This window comes from Melanaphis sacchari, unplaced genomic scaffold (assembly GCF_002803265.2).
Source record: "Melanaphis sacchari strain LSU unplaced genomic scaffold, SCAv2.0 Contig27_pilon_pilon, whole genome shotgun sequence".
NCBI classification, from domain to species: Eukaryota; Metazoa; Arthropoda; class Insecta; order Hemiptera; family Aphididae; genus Melanaphis; species Melanaphis sacchari.
The window spans coordinates 761832-781433 of NW_020271152.1; the positions used below are offsets into that span (position 1 = coordinate 761832).

At 26.1% G+C, this 19602-nt stretch overlaps 1 protein-coding gene across 2 annotated transcripts; it reads left to right on the forward strand.

The window, feature by feature from the left end:
- The first annotated feature begins 997 nt into the window (after positions 1 to 997).
- On the forward strand, positions 998 to 10001 carry LOC112595445 (pre-mRNA-processing factor 40 homolog B). Of its 2 annotated transcripts, XM_025340671.1 has the most exons (17): positions 1001 to 1278; positions 1351 to 1549; positions 2187 to 2241; positions 3586 to 3712; positions 3773 to 3921; positions 3994 to 4055; positions 5114 to 5301; positions 5386 to 5646; positions 6652 to 6880; positions 7603 to 7736; positions 7800 to 7914; positions 7984 to 8096; positions 8153 to 8260; positions 8327 to 8521; positions 9277 to 9381; positions 9492 to 9641; positions 9758 to 10001. In XM_025340671.1, exons 1-17 carry the CDS (start codon positions 1276 to 1278, stop codon positions 9890 to 9892), a joined length of 2328 nt encoding a protein of 775 aa, XP_025196456.1. In that variant the 5' UTR covers positions 1001 to 1275; the 3' UTR covers positions 9893 to 10001. The 2 variants fall into 2 exon arrangements, with proteins under 2 accessions (XP_025196457.1, XP_025196456.1); XM_025340672.1 differs by lacking the exons at positions 9277 to 9381; positions 9492 to 9641; positions 9758 to 10001 and adding exons at positions 8840 to 8884; positions 9141 to 9268 and having other exon boundaries at positions 998 to 1278.
- The last annotated feature ends 9601 nt before the right edge of the window (positions 10002 to 19602 follow it).

Here is a 19602-nt window from a genome sequence, read left to right on the forward strand (position 1 = left end):
TTTAGCCAAAAAGTGTCTAGCTTAATCTAAACTGTATTACCTTTTTAGGTAAGCAGATATTTGAAATGTTGATGGAGGATTTTTTCTGACTACTTTATCATAACTAAATCTGTATCAATAGTAAAAACTAAGAAGTACCTATTGAAAAATATTATCATAATGTTATAAATTACTTAGCCATTTAGGTACAATTAATGGTACTTGGATTTAGCCGATATAAAATGATAACTTAGAATAATTGGTAAAAATATGTGGTATCATTATACTTGACCATTGCTCTCAGGCTGCAGTTATCTTTTAAAATCTGCTATTGAAATAATAATGATTACCTATTTGAGACAGTTAATAATTGTCGATGAACATTCAACTAGATTACAATAATTTTGCTTCATGGATATACGTTTTGAATAATTAGAATTGCATGCTTATTATTAAATAATATGCGATTTTTAGTGGCGAGTGAAGGTTTTAAAAAAAGAAACGTTAAAAATTAAAATCGAAATAAAGCAGTTAAAACGTACAACGCACCTATTATGTCGTTGTTGTAGACCGTAGTTATAAATTATAATAGACACTAGCCACTAACTACTAAGTAATAAAAATAGTAACATTGATTTTAAAATATTCTAAAATCAATGGTAGTAAGTATCAATATTAATTTCAATAATAAAAAGTCTAAACTCAGTAGTCACTAGTCAGTACACTTAACAAGTCAACAGCCGTGGATCTATATTTCTATAATCTATTATAGTATGTACGAACACTACGAACTACGAATAATGAAAATAATGAATATTATACTATTATATCAATAGAAGGCGGTAACTGTGGTTGTTATCATGAACATAATATGATAATAATCTCCCTAAACGCTGATAACCATGACTAGCGGAGTATGCTGTCGAATGTCTTTGGAACAACGGTAGTGGTAATATTATTATATCGTGAGAATGAGGATGCCGGTATGCGCCGCCGCGATCTATCCATTGCTAACTTCATTCCGGTGTTCACCTACAACATAACAAAAAAAAACTTTCTGGACCCCGAGCCCAAGACGAACAATCTTTAACATCGATATTGTTAATATCGAAATACCCGCCGGATTCGTGTTGTTGTTTGCTTAATGTTTTATGTTTTACTCTTGTCATTTATATTCATAGTTAACGATCTCAGTTCGTCGGATTCCTAGATGTCGTCTGTTTGAACGTCAACGTCGTCGTCTGATGCACTGCTCGCTGTTGTATTAATGTATCACTAGGAATCGTAGTCGTAATAATGGTGAGTGATATTGTGAAATTTCGTCTACCTATAGCGATTTTTGTTTATGTTCTGCACTGTTATTTGTTTCAGGCTTCGCCGAGCTCTGGACCACCCCTGAACACCCGTGTAGCTCCTCCGATGATACCACCACCGGCGTTTCCGCCGTCGACTCAGATGGGCTTCACTCCTGGGGCTATACCTCCTGGCTTCATGGCTGCAGCACCAATGGGTATTGGACCCCCAGGCATGCCGCCACCATTTATGCCTCCTTTTAACATGAACATGCCAGGTTAACATTACTTTTATATTCTTAATTTGCTTATGACAATATCATTATCTTCTGATGTTTCTAAATAATATTTGTAATAATAGAATTGTATTCAAGTAGTTATAATTTAGTACAGTTTGATCAAATAATGTGTATGTTCTTTTCATTTTAGTTTCATGTGTTCTAGTTGATATGCCTAATTAGAAATAGCATATGCCATTTTATTAAAACACAAACTTATATTACATATAATACATAAACTATTTGATATTGTCTATTGTTATTTTTATATAATATATGTTTATCATATTTTTTATGTAATATTGAATATTTCATTTAGTGTCATTAAAAATAAATAACATGTTTAATTTATAATTTTAAATTTAAAGTTCATTTTTAAATCTATATTATATTATTAAATAACTGAATGTTTTTTGAAGAATAATATGTTTTTACTTTGTATAAATTCTACAATGTTTTAAAAAAAAAAAAAAGTAGTCAGCTAGGTTAAAATATTAAAAAATCCTCTATAGTATGTAAATAGTTTCTGCTTGAAAAAAATGTTTACTAAAAAATAATATTGGTGAAATATATTTATTTTTTAAAGTTTTATTATTAAGTTTTGAAGTTGTAACTTTATATAACTTTTTTTTTGTAGGAGAAATTGTTGGAGCTCCAGTATCTTTCAATAAATCAGTTTCACAATCATCTAAGTAAGTATAATTTATCACAAATCTGTTAGTTTATAATTTTATTTAGTAACCATATTTTAACATATGTGATTTTTGTTGGTGATTTTTATTATATGTAGGTATCAAATAGTTGCAAAACAAAATTAGTATGATAAAAAAAGAAATGGTGAAATGTATGCTCTCTTGGAATTACCTACATTTTTTTTTTTTATATATATAATAGAAATTATATAGGATATTCTATGTATTTGAATTCTGTGAAAAATGTATTCTATTTTGTATCACTAGTCAACTCATACTAATTTTTAATTGAATATTTTAATTGCCCTTCTCTTGACTAGTTTTTATAAACTGCAGCATTCTTATCCAGGCTTTTTATTGTAAATGTTTAAAAGGTTCAAATTATAATATAATATTTCTATAAGTAAAAGTGATAATTGTTGGTGTAAATTTCTATGTTAATAATAAGCTTGGTAATTCAACTTACACTATTGTTTCAAAATTTTTATAATTAACTTAAGTAATGTACATTTTATTTAATTTAAATAATGTTTAAAAGTGTAATAACAAATACCAAATATTTTCATAAAATCAACTTAATTATTAAATTTAAGTAAATATTAATATTTTAAAATTGGTTCATATTCATTATTACTATAAAAAAAAAAAAAAAAAAAAAAAACACTAAATAATATAGATATAGTTAATTTTCTCTGTTAAGATTTTTGATTTTTATTGTATAACACAATTTTTCATGTATCAAAATAAATAAATTTTTATTAGATTTTGAATTCTGTTAATTTCGTTTTATGTATGCATGTATATTGATAACTGGCCCTTTACATTCTACACTTAAATATGATAAACTTTGATATTAGGCCACACACGATTCCTATTGATTTTGCTGAATGTCAGTACTACAGTATCTAAGATTGGTGGTGACACCCAAGAGAATAGGACTGCGATTGGTAAGAGTTATCATATTTGAACAATAAATCATTATTAAATTTAAACAATTTTTGTTTATAACACTTTTAATTAATTAATAAAAATAGAATATTTTAAATAAATCAAATTACTATTTGGGGAAAATGATTTTAAATGAGTTTTGGGTAAGTGGTTTAACTTGGTTTATTCAAACTAAACATAGAAGCGTAGTGTATAAAATAATTTGTTTCGTCTTTTAATATATTTAGTTAATTAAAGTTAATCAAAATTTTATATATATATATATATATATATTTATATATTATTCATCCTATTAATGATGAGTTTTGATGTACATTTTGGTGATATTTAGATATTTTACAGATTAATGGTGTATAGTTTCTTTCTATGTTTATTAATGTGTGCATATTTGTATAGTGATGAAACTAAACCTATAAGTGAATGGACTGAACATAAGGCTCCAGATGATAGATTATATTATTATAATTCAGTAACCAAACAAAGCTCTTGGGAAAAACCAGATGAGCTAAAAACAAAGACAGAGGTTAGTTAACTATTACTTATTCTTTTATTCATTAACATTTATTTTGTATCATTATTATAGTTACTATTAGACCAATGTCCGTGGAAAGAATACAAATCAGATACTGGTGCTACATATTATCATAACATTAATACAAAAGAAGCAAGCTGGACCATACCACCAGAATTAGAAGAATTAAAAATGAAAATTGCTTCTGAACAAGGAATAATGTATTAATAATATTTATTTTAATAATTGACTTATATTTGATTTATAGATATTTAATAATTGAATTATTTTAGTCAAGCTCCTCTAATACAGCAATCCTTGGAAATTCCAGTTGATAGAGGAATGGATTCTATAGGTAAATGATTCATGGTAGAAATTAATAAATTTTGATTACATTTTATTTTTTTTTTAGTTCTTTAGTTTCATTAGAAGATGCCACATTAAGATTTGTTTTCTTTATTTTTCACATATCTTAAGAAAAACAAGTTCATGCAGATCAACCATTAATGGCTGAGAAGTAAATTAAATAGTATTTATTTAAATTAAAGATAAAATTTTCAAAGAAATTTCGTAATAATTTTTTTTATTATTACATTTTAACATCTAATTTAATACTGAACATTTTATCAATAAAATATTAATTATCTTAACTTTTTTTTTTTTTTAATGAAAAAATATTTTTTTTTAAACAAATCAGTTATTTATGAATGGTCTACATGAAATTTTTATTCCATATTATATTTTAGAAATCAAATGTAAAATAATCTTAGAATTGTGTTGTGTCACTCTTGGGTTGACAATGTGCTAAATTTTTAATTTACATGTTAATAACTAAGGATCTTTGAATATAATTAAATACTAGTATTCTTTAATATTTGAAATTTATTAAATAATCTCAAACATAATAATTAATATTATTTTTTTTATCACTTAGAAAAAATAACAGTATATTTATTGTCTTACTCTCAGTCCACTGTATTTAATATGAATAATGAAATTGGTTTCCATATTTCCTAAGCTATTAAAGGACTTAAAGTTAGACTAGTTCAAATTATGTTTTTTTTTTTTTTATATAGATTTACTAACTTAAATCATACCTCAATTATCAATAAGTTAAAAAAAGTTATTAAATGGAAAATTTTCAATTTTTCTTCTTTTTCTATCATAGAAATGTAAACATAATAATTTTTTGTAATACATCTGTTTAAAATTTAGTACTAGTTAAGGGAACTCAATATTGTTTTTTATTTTCAATCATTCAATTGTAATTTATATCTATGTATTTTATGGCTTGTCTATGCATTTTTATAGTAATATGGGGTCATATTTTTAGAAATTATGCAGAAATAAATTTTTTTCAAGTGTATGTGTTTAATAAAAATTAATTGGTTATAATGTTTGTTAATTTTTAAGATTCTGGATCAGCTATGGATCAAGCAATGGCAGCTACTTTGGCTTCTATAGCTGTTCCTGATGAAAATCAACCAGCCAATAACGTATCTGGTAAAGGATTAAAATCTAAATTCCAAGCACAAGAAGTACCAATTTTGAAAAATAAACAAGAATTAATTGAAGCTTTTAAAGAACTTCTTAAGAAAAAGGTAAATATTAAATTATTTTAATATAAAAATAATAGTGCAATGTTTATAAAATTGTTTTTTTTTATTTCTTTTACTGAATTTTAGAATATTCCTAGTAATGCATCATGGGATCAAACTGTAAAAGTTATTAGTCGTGATCCACTTTATCCACAAGTAAAAAAGTTAAACGAAAAAAGGCAGCTTTTTAATGCTTATAAAACACAAAAACAAAAAGATGAAAAAGATGAACATAGATTAAAAGCTAAAAAGGCTAAAGAAGATCTAGAAAAGTTTTTAATGAAAAATGAAGATGTTACATCTAAGACAAAGTACTATAGACTAGAAGAGAAATATGAGCATTTGGATGTAAGTAAATTTAAGATTAATGTACATTGTGTACATTTTTCGTTCTGTAAAATTTTCTGTTATACTTTGATCATCAAGATAATGCTACTCTTTGGTGCATCTAAACTAATGAGCATTGCAGTTTTATTCCAAAATTTCTCCCACTCCATTATCTACTGGCCACTGTAAATTTCCTCCACTCACTACTTGGTGACCAGTGGTAGTAATGCCAGCGTTTGGGTGTGTCTAGTGGTGGTATTGAGTGAGAACAGATAAGTTTTGGTCACCGCGCAGTAGTGTTCTCTTGATGGCTGGATCATAATAACCTTTTTGCTATTTAATTTGTTACTTAGGTATCCTAAATAAGGTCTGATATATGTTGAGGAATCATGTAGTATAGTATATTATTTATAAATTCAAGTACTTAATGTTACACTTAAAATAGCTTAGTACAAAATTAATAAATTAAAATATTTCAATGTGTTTGTTAGTAAAGTACAATAAAATTCTGGATATTTTATAACATTTTAATTGTATATTGATTTAAAATCTAGAAAAAGAAAATGATCTTCTAACGCAGTAAAAAAAAAATCCATGACTATATGAACTTCAAAACTATGTGATATGGTTTTTTATAACATCAAAAAGTAATTTTGATTTGTAGAGCAAAGTAAACACTTGTTACTTATTAAAAATATACAGTTTCAAATAAAATGATTTTCATATAAAAGGTAGCCTTGTAAAGTAGTTAAGTTTCTAAAAAGACTTATGAGTTCTAAGCCGAAGTTACTTTTCTGATATGTATAGCTATGTGATTCTATAACAAATGTGTTTAAAAGACATTACAACAACACTAGATTACTAAATTTTAATCATTTTTATCTGTTAAAAAGATTGATAAAGAATAAAACTTAGAAAATTACATTTTTGAATTAAATTTCATTTTAAAAATTAAATATGATATTTTTGACATAACCTTTTTACAAAAGTATATTATATTTATGTAAATTGATATGTTTATTTTAGATATGGAGGAATGTATCAGAAATTGATCGTCGTGATGTGTATGATGATGTCATGTTTAATTTAGCTAAAAGAGAAAAAGATGAATTTAAAGCACAAAAAAAACGCAACATGAAACAATTAGCAGCAGTATTGGATTCCATGACATTAGTTGATCATACTACAACTTGGTATCAAGTTCAAGAAATGCTTCTTAATAATCAAAATTTTGTAAATGATCCAAAGTTATTAGGTTGGTTTTAATAAAATTAATTTTGATTTACGAATTAAACTGCATTAATTGTTAGGTAGGTTAGATATTTTATCTTAAGTGATATACTACTTTTTCAGTATCAAACAGAAGCTATGTTTATCATGGTATAAAAATTCTCTACTTTGGGAATAGATAATTTGAGTATATTAACATAGTTTGAATGAACCATTTTAAAGTTTCAACCAGTCAATTAATTAAATTTCAACTACATATTAATATAAACATTAATTTAGAATAATGTTATTGTAGCTGTATTTAAATGTGGAACTTGTTAAATTTTTAAAATATGAGTTAAGAAATAAAAACAATGAAATACAAGTTTTAAGACTAGGTTTTTATAGAAAGTATTATATCATTATTCAAAGTGTTCAGCAGTTCTGATTTTATGGTAGAACACATAGCGCATTTATAATATTAAATCAATTGATTCAGGGTCTCCAATCCATGACCTGTGAGTTGGTTTCATACCGCCAAGCCAATTAATATTTTAGTTTTTATTGTTTTTGGTTAATTATTTTCTTCAGAAAAATTTGACTCTAATGCCAAAATATATTTTAAATTTGGTCTGTCATTAAAAATTAAAAAAAAATATATGTAAACCCCTGGCACTATCTAGATAATTCAATAAGATTGTCTGACTTATTCAAGTATTATAAAATATTTATATTATTATTAAGTATACTGTAAATTTTGATTTATAGGTATGGAGAAAGAAGATGCTCTTATAGTATTCCAAGAACACATTCGAGAATTAGAAAAGGAAGAAGAACATGACAAAGAAAGAGAAAGACGAAGAAGAAAACAACAAGAGCGAAAAAATCGTGATAACTTTGGCGTATGTTCTTTTTATTGAAAGTTTGTTTTTAATTAAATTTATTATTTAATTATTTTAAATTAGATGTTTTTGGAAGAACTTCATCAACAAGGAAAATTAACATCAATGTCATTATGGAAAGAGTTATATCCTATTATAAGTACTGATGTTAGATTTTCAGCTCTTCTTGGCCAACCTGGTAATATTATTAAGTTTTGCTAATAGTTCATTAATATATTATTTTATAATTTAAATTGCAAATGTTCAGGTTCTACAGCCTTAGATCTTTTTAAATTCTATGTAGAAGATTTAAAATCAAGGTTTCACGAAGAAAAAAAAATTATCAAAGAAATACTCAAAGAACATTCATTTCTAGTTGATGTAAGTTATTTAAAGTTTTGTTTAGAGTTTTACCTAAATTTTCTTCCCTACTCTAGGTAAATACTACATTTGAAGAGTTTGCTCGAGTAGTCTGCTTGGATAAACAATCAGAAACTTTAGATGCTGGCAATGTGAAATTGGCTTATCATGGGTTTATCGAAAAAGTAATTGAAAAGTTGTTTATTTTAATTTTATTTGTTCACTATTTATTAATGTTAAAATTTTAATAGGCTGAAGGAAGAGAAAAAGAAAGATTACGGGAAGAAAATAGGAGACAACGGAAATTAGAAACTGCATTCCGTTCATTACTTAAAGAAATGGATGTGGACTATAAATCTAATTGGGATGATGTGCGTGGACAAATTGAAAACCACCAAGCGTTCCAAGCCATTACTTTAGAATCTGAAAGACTTCGTATTTTTAAGGTAATGTGTGCATTATAATACATATTTTTGATTTTAATAAAATTAAGCTATTATTCAGGTAAAGTAAATGTGTTTGAAATAAATTTAATGTATATAATAATAATACAATTTAAAACTTAAATATATTATTTATTTATTATAATGTTAACTATTTTGTTTATAAACTAACATTAATTAAAGTTTTATGTTTTAAACTTTTAATGAAAGTATTACTTTTTCTTATTTTAAAATTGAGTAATTATTGGGTTCCTATTAAATATTTGAATTTTATGTGATAAATATTAAACAGTTTTATTTTTAAAACCTTCTAACTTCTAGATTTGTTTTAAGAATGTACAAAGAAAGTTAAAGGAAATATTTAAGGTAAAAATGTTAAATTTAATTTAAATGGAACTTATATGTATGTATATTTATATAAGTAGACGTCATATGGTGTATTGTACTTTTTTGAATAGTGAAGAGATGTATTCATCATAGTCTACACTAATTGAAATTTTTATGAACACTGTAACAGACTCTATATGTTTATATATTATATTTATAATAAAATTGTTAAAATCAAAGTGTAATATAATATCATTATTTGATAACAAATTTTTTTTATTCTAAATTTTTTTAGAGAAATTTAATTAAAAAATATGCATGTTTAAATGTATATAGTACTGATTATTTAAATAAACACGAATTTGATCATGTAAGTGAATTTGTTGTTAAATATATGATGTATATGTTTTAAAGTTTCATATATTGTATAGGAATTCATTGTTGACACCGAAGAAGTTTGTAATCATCATCATTCTAAAATGAAAAAATCAAAGAAAAATAAAAAACATAAAAAGAAATCTCGATCAAAATCATTGGTAGGTTAAAAATAACATATATCTTTTGACAAATAAACTTATTGTCTGTGTACAAAAATTAAATTATTATATTAATATGTTTTGTAATAATGGTAAATACAAATATCTAGGAATCCACTGATTCTGAGTATAAGTATAGAAAAAAGATCAAAGAAGATTCACCTGATGTCATAAGCGATGGTGAGAACCGAAGGCGAAAAAATAAGAAATCGAAAAGAAAAAAACATTCTGAAAGTCCTGTAACACAATCTCGGTCTAGGGTAGATATTCAATTTATATTTAACTTGAATAGTGCATGTAGTATATACAATATATAAAACCTCATCCTGTGTTTCATGTATGATCCTATTGGTTTGTTTTTATTGCCATTTTGCAGTCATCGAGTATAAGAAGATCCGATTTGGAAGATGTGAAAAATAAGAAAAATTCCAAATCTGCTGAATTGAGTGATGATGATTTAGAAGCAAAACGGAAAGCATTGCTTGCCCAGTTGCATGATGAAATGAACTAAACCAATTTATTTTGTTGTACATAGTGACATTGATAATATGTTTCACATTTCAATTATTATAATTTATTTTTTGAATAAATTATAATGATGAAAAAATTTTTATGTATAATCGATTGCAGTTTTTTTATTTGCCATGACCATTTTATGTATTTTAACTATATAGAAATGGTTACTGTATGAAAATTATAATATAAAATAAATCATAATAAAAAATTAAATTAATGTGTTGAACTTATTTGATATAAGAACAATCATTTTATAATTTCTACCATTTTATGAGGTATATACATTTGTTGAAATTGTTGCAAATTAAACATATGTGTGACTACTTATTCATTATGATGGACTATAATTTTATTTTTGGGCAAATGTAACTTCTTTCTAATAGTTAAAAAAAAAATATATGTTAATTTCTATATTATTAAAAAGCAATATAATATGTAAATTCCTACTCAGTAAAAAAAAAATACTTATTGTTAATTCCTTTATTAATCATTTATCTATAGTTATTGGTGAAATATGATAGTATACATTAAGTGTTTGCATTTATTATATTACCTATATTTATAAATGATATAATAATATATTACATTTTTTACTTATAAATGTTGAGTTATTAAATAATTCTATATTATATTATTTAATAATAATAAAATTATTTAAACTACCTATTTTGTATGTTAAATGTAATCAAAATGAATGTTTATGTCTTGAAATTAGTTTAAACGCAATACATCGCACAAATAAATAATTAAAAAAAAAAAAAAATAATATATATAATTTTGTTCACTAAATGTGTTCAAACGAATGCTAATGTTTTTTGAAAAAAATAACTAACAAATATTACAAATACGACTATTGTAGGAACTGGTATAAATGCAGTTTCATTATCGTGTAAATTATCCGTTACACGTCTCATTTTTATATTCGTGAAATAACTTACACATTATCATTCGTTGGAATTGACGTAACTATACCTATAAAAATGTTTACCTACTAGGTACTCTCGAATGTAAGAATTACTATTTCATTCATCAGTTTAATGGTTGCTTTTATTGACCGTAAATAAGTTGCAATTGTGTTCAGTTTTAATAGAAAATAATTTAACAAAATGAGCTTTGCTCACTGTTGTAAAAGTTATTTAGGCGTATAATTGTCCATGTTATGTACTGTCATTGATCGCTTCTATCATCAGTTCGGCCTCTTAAGAGGACGCTACCCACTTCCCGACCTGCACGCGTTTTCTCTACCTAACGAATATACCACGTCGCAAATTTGCGTTCAGTAAAACTAATTGCACGCGTTGTTAACTTTGTTATTAGAGTGAATTTACCTATAATCAAAGTTAAGAACGTTGTCTGTGCTTGGGCCTAGTTCTCGCTCGATATTTTAATTTTTAAGCTAGATATGAGAATTTCTAACTCGTAATATTTCAATATTTGCGGTAGAATCATTTTACCTCGCTTAAAAATATGAATATCGGAAAAAGATAACAGTTGAGCACAAATAACGTTCTTAACTTTGAGAATAGGTAAATCTATTCTAAAGGTAACAAATGATTTTATTAAACACAAATTCGCCATGTTGTATGACGTGTAAGACAAACAACACACATGTGGGTGGGGGGGCGTCCTCTTAATACTTTTGGTTGCATAGTTGACTACCGAGAACGCACATGGGCCACTCGACATAATATCAAGTTTGTGAAATTAATAAAAATTAGAAGCTAGACACACTCGGGATACCCTCCTCGAATTTTTTGACTGTTGGGTACGAGTAATGCGTCTAATAATTATTTTACCGTAGATGGTAATACCTTAGAGTTATAAGTACCTACGTTTATTATTTAATACTGGTTTTTCGAGCATGATAGCGCAGCCGCAAAAGTATACGCCTAAATCTCTATAGCTCTTTAATGTGACATCAATAATAAATAATTTTAAACGCGCTCCGGCTCGCAGCGGTACGCATTACAATAATTTATTTAATATTGTTATTAATCGGGGCGAGTCTCACCAACGCGGTGCGCGCGATCGTGTTATTATACAACAATAAATAACAATAGGTATACCCACCGCGACGGTAGGCTCATGTATGTAATTACATTTGGAGCAATGGAACGATAAAATATAATATTTTATTTAAAATTCGAAATTTCATTGAAGCGTCAGACAGAGACATGGTATCGATAGAAATGTAGAAAAACAGAGAGAGAGCGAGTCATTTATTATTAGGTATATGTTGTATAAAGTATACACAACATACATAATATCGCCTAAGTACCGTAGCGATAAAGATAGTACCTACCTCTATCAACTTTTAGCAAAATGAATTGGGATTTAATTTGTTATTCTGATTTTTATTTTTATTTTGATCTGAAGATCACTATTTACAAAATTTAGAATATTCTAAAGTATTATGTTCTCGATTTTGAAAAAAAAAAATGAAGCCTTCAGCTTTTTTTTTTTTGAGATACAACTTTAAATAGGTCGTATCTATATACTTACCAATTTTTTCGCGGGAAGTTTATGTGCTATTTACAATAATATTATTACAGTAGAATCTCGGTAATCCGACACATATCAGACCACGCTACTGTCGGATTAACGAAAACGCCGGATTAGTGGGGAGTTCACAAAAAAACGCATTTTTACTTATTAAATTTTACATTTTTACTCGTATTAAAAAATGATTTAAAAATCTTTTAGGTTAAGAGCTTTTCTTTTTGTTTATTAGGATTTAATCTGTTATTACTTAGTTTTATCTAACGGTTTATCGTTTACGATAGTAAATTTATATATAAATACATATTGGTACATATAGGTTAATACAGCCGGATTACTGGACGTATCGGATTATCGAACAGTCGGATTACCGAGATTCTAATGTATATTATTATGTCGTATTTACGTACCTAGTATCTACAAGTTTTTTTGTCGTGTTTAAGTGCATAGACGTCAATTAATGTGGATACTTGTGTGTGTGTGTATGATGAGGTGTCACCTACCCTCCTTCCACGAAAATTTCTGAAAGGTTAATGCCAACCAAGAAAAATGAACTTTTTTGGTTGTCATAGTTAATAATACACTTAATTTTACAGCCCCCCCCCCTCAAGAGTCAAGATAAATACCTAAGTGACATTAGTATTGTGGAAATGCATAATGATTAGTCATTCATAGTAAAATTTAAAATAGTAATAGAAATAAATATAACGATCAGAAATTATAACATTGAATAAACATTTTTAATCAAAAATTTTACAATATATTATTATTATTATTATTATTATTACAGAAATAATTAAGTAAAATAAAAAAATAACAAACTAGTTAAAATACTAGCAGTTCCTAGTTATAAGAATATTAGCACCAACATATTATATTCATTCTAAAAGTCTATACTTCCGAATGAAAAATTGCATTGTTTTAACTAGGTATGTTTACACTGGTATTTTACGACTAAAATTTGTACTTACATCGTTCATTTCCGAAGACAATTAATTATTTTTCGTATTATTTGTGTCTTCTTCCGAAATAAATAATAAAATTATAAGGACAATATTATAGTAACTCCTTTCTATTATATTGCATTGTACTATATTACTATAGTTCTATAATGCAAGGCTTATTTTAAGGGTTCTTATCTACTGTTCAAAAGTTTGTTTTGTGAAATTTATTTGGATTATAATACTTATCCTCCCACCTACAAATAAATTTTATTGATATTTTAGAATTTTGACCATCGCATGGAAAAATATTTAAAAAATACAGATATTTTCGGTTATATGTATACCATTATTTAAATTTGATTTTTTTTATTACGTAATCCTAGTTATACGCAATTATTTTTTAAAAATACTTTTAACTGTTAACATTTTGAGACATAGGTAGTATGAGTATACATAATTAAAATATGTCAATATTATATTTTTTATACTTATTAGATATTATTAATTACAATTTTAAAATACAATAAAAAAATATCTAAATAATAAAAATATATTTTATATTTAAAATTTTCTTTTTTTTTTTTGAATGATTTTTATCCTCCTCTTCTAGGACATATCTTTTTAAGACTTGAAGTTCTAACGAGTTATAGATATAATAATGAAATGAGTTGTAGGTATATAGTAGGTTCCTTTTAAGAAAAAATATATTTTTGTAAGGTATCCATATTTATAAAGTAAACTGCCCTTTTGATTTTTCCTTCTACCCAATTTGGGACCTACTACCCGTTGGAATAAACCCTGTAATAATGGGAAGAAGTTATAAAATCAGTTAAGTTAATTTAGTAATTAGTTATTAACTTAATCAAATTTTAAATTACTTGTTATCAAAACGTCGCATCTAAACATAGTGTCTGTTTTCGATGGAAATATTAATTAACAAAGCGTCGTATCTATACATATGATTGTTTTCACGGGAAATAAAAATGTCAATCAATTTTTAATCACCTATGTAATATCTAATTTCTTTGAATAGCTAGAGATACGATAGTTTTCGTGGGCGATAAGCCGATAAACAAAATTATTGCTTATCCGAATAGGGTCGTACCTAACTAAAAATTGAAAAAAATCGAGGTACAATCTTTTTCGTTGCGGTAGGCGATGTTTGCATATATTACATTATATATTTATGTGATATATCTTCATGGTACGATAGTAGGTGATACATCATACGAAATGAACGTGATATATTAATTGCTGCTATGATGTTACAGCAGGTGCCTGAGTGAGTTGTCGAGGAGGTGTGGTAGTACCGAGGTACAGGGTCCAACCCTACAGAATTATATTATTATTTTGAAATACAGTTTCAGTGTTTGCTTTTGGAAATATGTATATTCATGTGGGCCTGAAAAACTTGAGTTTTAATTTTTAGTTAAAAAGACGTTGAATCTCGTCGGAATATGCAAGTATGCATAATTTATATCGTGTAGATACTCCGGTCCGCGTGGGTTAGAGGAAGGATACGCAGTGATTTCAATAGCGAATTTAGGAACATTTCTAAATGCACATTGGCAGTATACCATACATTACGACTATGCCACCAAAGTATTATGATTTAAATTAACAGTGCGGGAAAAATCCTTTTCGAAATGTTTGTAATAAAACATACTAACATCTGTAGCATAATATTTATTGGTGTAATTTCAGTTTAAAAGACTTAATCGCTAAATAGAGTTTATATAATACATATGAATCTGAACCATTATCATATGATCACACTTTAATTGTTTTGTTTACCTCAATATACACATAATATGTAATATAAAAATCAACATCAATGTTCACGCGTAGATATGATACTGCCGTATATGTACACATTTTAATTAATTATTTAACGTACCGATAAAACAGTGGCCATCATACCTGTATACAGCTATGTATGCAGTACGGAGATTGAGGCTTAGCAACTATTTATATAATTTACATATTAATAGTAGATATTACAATGTAATGTAGTATGCATATAATACTGCTGTAATAATACCTACTAAAATTGTTTTGTCACGTAAAAAATAATTTATATTCTAATGATACCCGCAATATTATATTTATCTTAAAGATTAGTATTTTAGTATTGTTTTCAACAAGTAATTCCGCCTGTCTCGTCATGATACTATTTTACTGCAGCTTGAATAGTTAGCGCTTCGATATACTACTACTACGTATGTTTGAATATGGTCTTGATAAAGTTCTGTACCTATATACATATACAACACACACCTAATACATTAAATGCAATGATTGAAATCCCATGTGATGTTTGTCTGCTCGAGTTAGATATTGTTTGGCGAAAGTTGGGTTCTGCTAAAGCTGGTTGTGCGTGTATATGAATTTCAAAATTAAATTTATAAACTTTGCTCAACTCAGATTTTTAGATTTTGTTACAAATTGATTAAGCTTTAATACGTACTATATTTAATATAGAAGTCTTGATAACGACCATCCAGGTGATACAATAGTCACACATTGGATAGATCTCGTACATTATTTATACGCTTACGAATTAAATACATTTGTTTTTTATTGTAATTATCTAATTGTTAAATGTATAAATAATAATTATTTAATATTTATTTTAATACCAAATTATTTTCGATAAAATGGACGAATTTCAAAAAATATAAATTTTTTATCAATAGATTTAATATAATTAAATAAAAAAAGATATACTTTTTAATTTTTTTTAGTTTGTAGTATACATTATAAATCTAATGTTATATTAAAAAAAGAACATCGTAAATCATGATTATTTGAATGGTGAATCATGAAAACACTTATACATAGATATTATTATTTTTACATCTATTTCATCAAAATAAAAATTTGGTCTTGTAAAAATGTCTTATAATAATAACTTATAAATTCATATAAACACAATATTTATATGTATATAGTATATACATAAAAAAATAAAAATAATCAAAACAATAAAACATAGAAAACCGTCATCACTAAAGTTTGAAGCACATTCCTAGTGGAAGAAATAAATTCAGAATATATTTTAAAAAGGTATTTTATGTTTAACATAGAAAAGAAAAAAATAGCAGAATATTTTTAATAATAATAAATAATGTGATGTATGATGTATATATATATATATACATCAGTTATATATGTTATATATTAGTTGTATATATCAGTTGAATAGGGAAACTGCTAACCAAAATTGACAAGTTTCAAGTTATAGCTGTTATTTGTTTAAAGGGAAAAACGAAAATAGATGAGTAAAATACCATACTTAATGAATCTAACTATAAATAATAATAAAAAAAAAAAAAATGTATTTAACATAAAATTATTATCATTTAATGGTTTTTAGCGAAGGTCAATAACGTTCATTTGATTTATAGAATACCATAAAGAAAGAACAATTTATAGATTGTTGTATACAAAAATCAAGACGTATGGAAGCTAATTAGCGGACATTTTCACATATCATATACATTACAGTAAAAAGAGCGAAACTCGAATAAAATAATGTGATATACTGATATACTTATGTCTTATACAGTTATACTTATTACGCATGTAATTTATATGATAAATACAATTTGAATTTTATTTTATAAATAATATAATATAAGCAGTGGCGTATTTACGGTTATTTTTTTTGGTAGGGGGCTTAATTGTAATAAAATAGTTTTACAAACTAAGGGTTGCCAAAATAAACCGCTTATAAATTATCTTTTTTTTTTACTCTAGGGGTCGGAATATTCCCTAATTCCCTCTCATTTTGTAAATACACCACTGAGTATATAAACGTACATAAACTTTTATTAATTTGTTAAATTATAAAAAAAAAGTTAAGTTACTTAGGGTTTAGAAATAATTATAATTAAGTTGCATAAATATAATTTATTATATAGAAACTTGTGGTGTATTGTCAAACACGTTTGATTGAAAATATACTATTGTGGTGATACACTATACAGTGATATAAATGTGATTTAGTTTCAAGTCAAGTATATTGGTTTATTAGTAAAACAGTGTCAGAACTTCCTTTTTCCGAGACTTCTAGTTTTGTGAAATGAAATACTATACCTAGTTCTAGTATTATATATCACGTAGATGCCCTTTCGTTTCACTGCACAATATCGACTTATAATTATTTTCCGATAAAATAATACCTTTCTGGTCGAAAGGGATCTCACCTCATGTATTCTGCTTATACAAGTTCTAACGGATTCAAATCAGTTTCATTCTTCACAGTATTACAATAACACAATCATCTAAAACAAAACGGTGTTCACGTTACACTCAGTGCGAAATTTCCACACAGAAAAGCAATTGAATATCTTATTAAATAGGTACTTGTTTTTTCGAGGTGAACAATATTTATATTCGTAGTAAGTACCTAATTCGTAACACAGCTGATTCAGAATCGATTATTTAAATGATTTTTGTATCCCTTCCTACCTACATTAGTGCATTTTATACATAAACATTTAAAATCTACTCGCTATCGTTAAACGTTTACGTCTAGACATTTATTCATTTGTGTTTATCACATCTATTGACCATTTGTAAATAATAGGTACTAAAATAGTTAAATATTAATCGGGTGAGTGTTAAAAAAATTGAAGTGAAGTATCAAAAGTATGCCTATTGTTTACCATACAATATTGTAAATCTATAGCTCAACAAAGAAACAGTAGTTTCGTTGTATGGAGATAAGTTTATACGTCAACGTCAGGATTCTCGAAAATACTCTGCGTTATAGCTAAAAGTCTGTTATGTAATTTGAAAGTTTCATTTGTATTTTACATACATTTAACTCCATAGCTAAATAATTATCGTGAATCAAATGTCAATATTGCCGAAAACTTTTGAAGTAAAGGTACACCGTAAGGAGACTATTTCACAGTATTCTTTGTCCTTATAATATCGTACCTATTATTATTTCTCAGCTCTTGTAAAATCGTTTTGTAGACTTATTAGAGTAATATTATTGTGAAAGAAAGAATTAACAACACATATATAAACACACCGTATAGGCGTAGGCATGTAAGCAAATGCGATATTCGTACTATGTAACGACATAGATTAAATATTTATATTTATATTTAATCTATGGTAATAATGACTGTGACTATGATATTTTAACATTTATCGTTTTATTAAATTATGGTTTATGAGTGTAGAATTTTGTTTGATCGCGTTGTAGGCACTATTATCGCGATTCACTTAATCAACGAGTTAAATAGTAACTGAGGCATTTCAATAAAACTTTAATGTTATTTGATCATTTAAATCATTTAAATATGAAAAAATGCATTGTTTTATTTTTAAAAATATAATTTTCTACGTATAAAAACCATCACGTACAAATCGTATCGGTATTATACAATTATGTGATTACAATTTTTGTTTTTTTATTTATTAACTTTTCTAGGTAGGTTGTTACGATACTCAATGGTACAGGGACATTATTACTTTGACGATTTTGTTAATATAATTATTTTGATGAAATTGTTATACTGTAATGAGAGATTTTGAATTAATATTGGTTTACTGTCGGTACCCTGTGTTTATTGTTATAGAAAACAATGTAGTTTTCTAAAACTGCTTTTGTAATATATTGAATTCTGTTTCTGTCTCTAGTGTACTTGTATCAATATAGCCCGAATGAGGCTTACTGTTGCAAAACTGATTTCACGTACCTATTATATTATGCATGATGTTAGCGTTGTGGTTCAACTGACACAGACAAAAGTTCTTGTAAACAAACTCGTTCCAATAAGAAACATATTATAAAATAAGAATCTCAAGTAACGAGCTATGTGTTCTGAGTTCCATATTCACCTTCACACTGTACGCAATTAAAATAGTTAAAGTGTGTTTAATTATTTCTGCCAATAACCGACATGTGACCTGAAGATATACATTATAATAATTACAATTTACTCACTACGTAAAACCCTTTATTTTGAGATTAAAAATCTGTTTGAATATTCTTTCACTATCCTAGAATATCATATAAACTTTAAATTGTTTATTACGAGTATAACAGTATGTTATTGTGAAGTAGGAATTACAATTATTTAAGAGCACATATTTTAAGATTTTCTGACAAAAATAATTGTCATCAAAATTTTATCAAACACTTACATTATTATTAATTATAATAGATTTTTATAACTTTAAAAATATTTTGTTGTGTTTAAAATAAATTAAATTTAAAATATATAATCTACTAGCTATAATA

Bases quoted from the DNA above. Each gene is read 5' to 3' on its own strand.
- LOC112595445 (XM_025340671.1), top strand. The intron at 3,713-3,772 runs GTTAGTTAACTA...TCATTATTATAG, and splicing joins AGCTAAAAACAAAGACAGAG to TTACTATTAGACCAATGTCC. The intron at 8,522-9,276 runs GTAATGTGTGCA...TATATTGTATAG, and splicing joins AAAGACTTCGTATTTTTAAG to GAATTCATTGTTGACACCGA.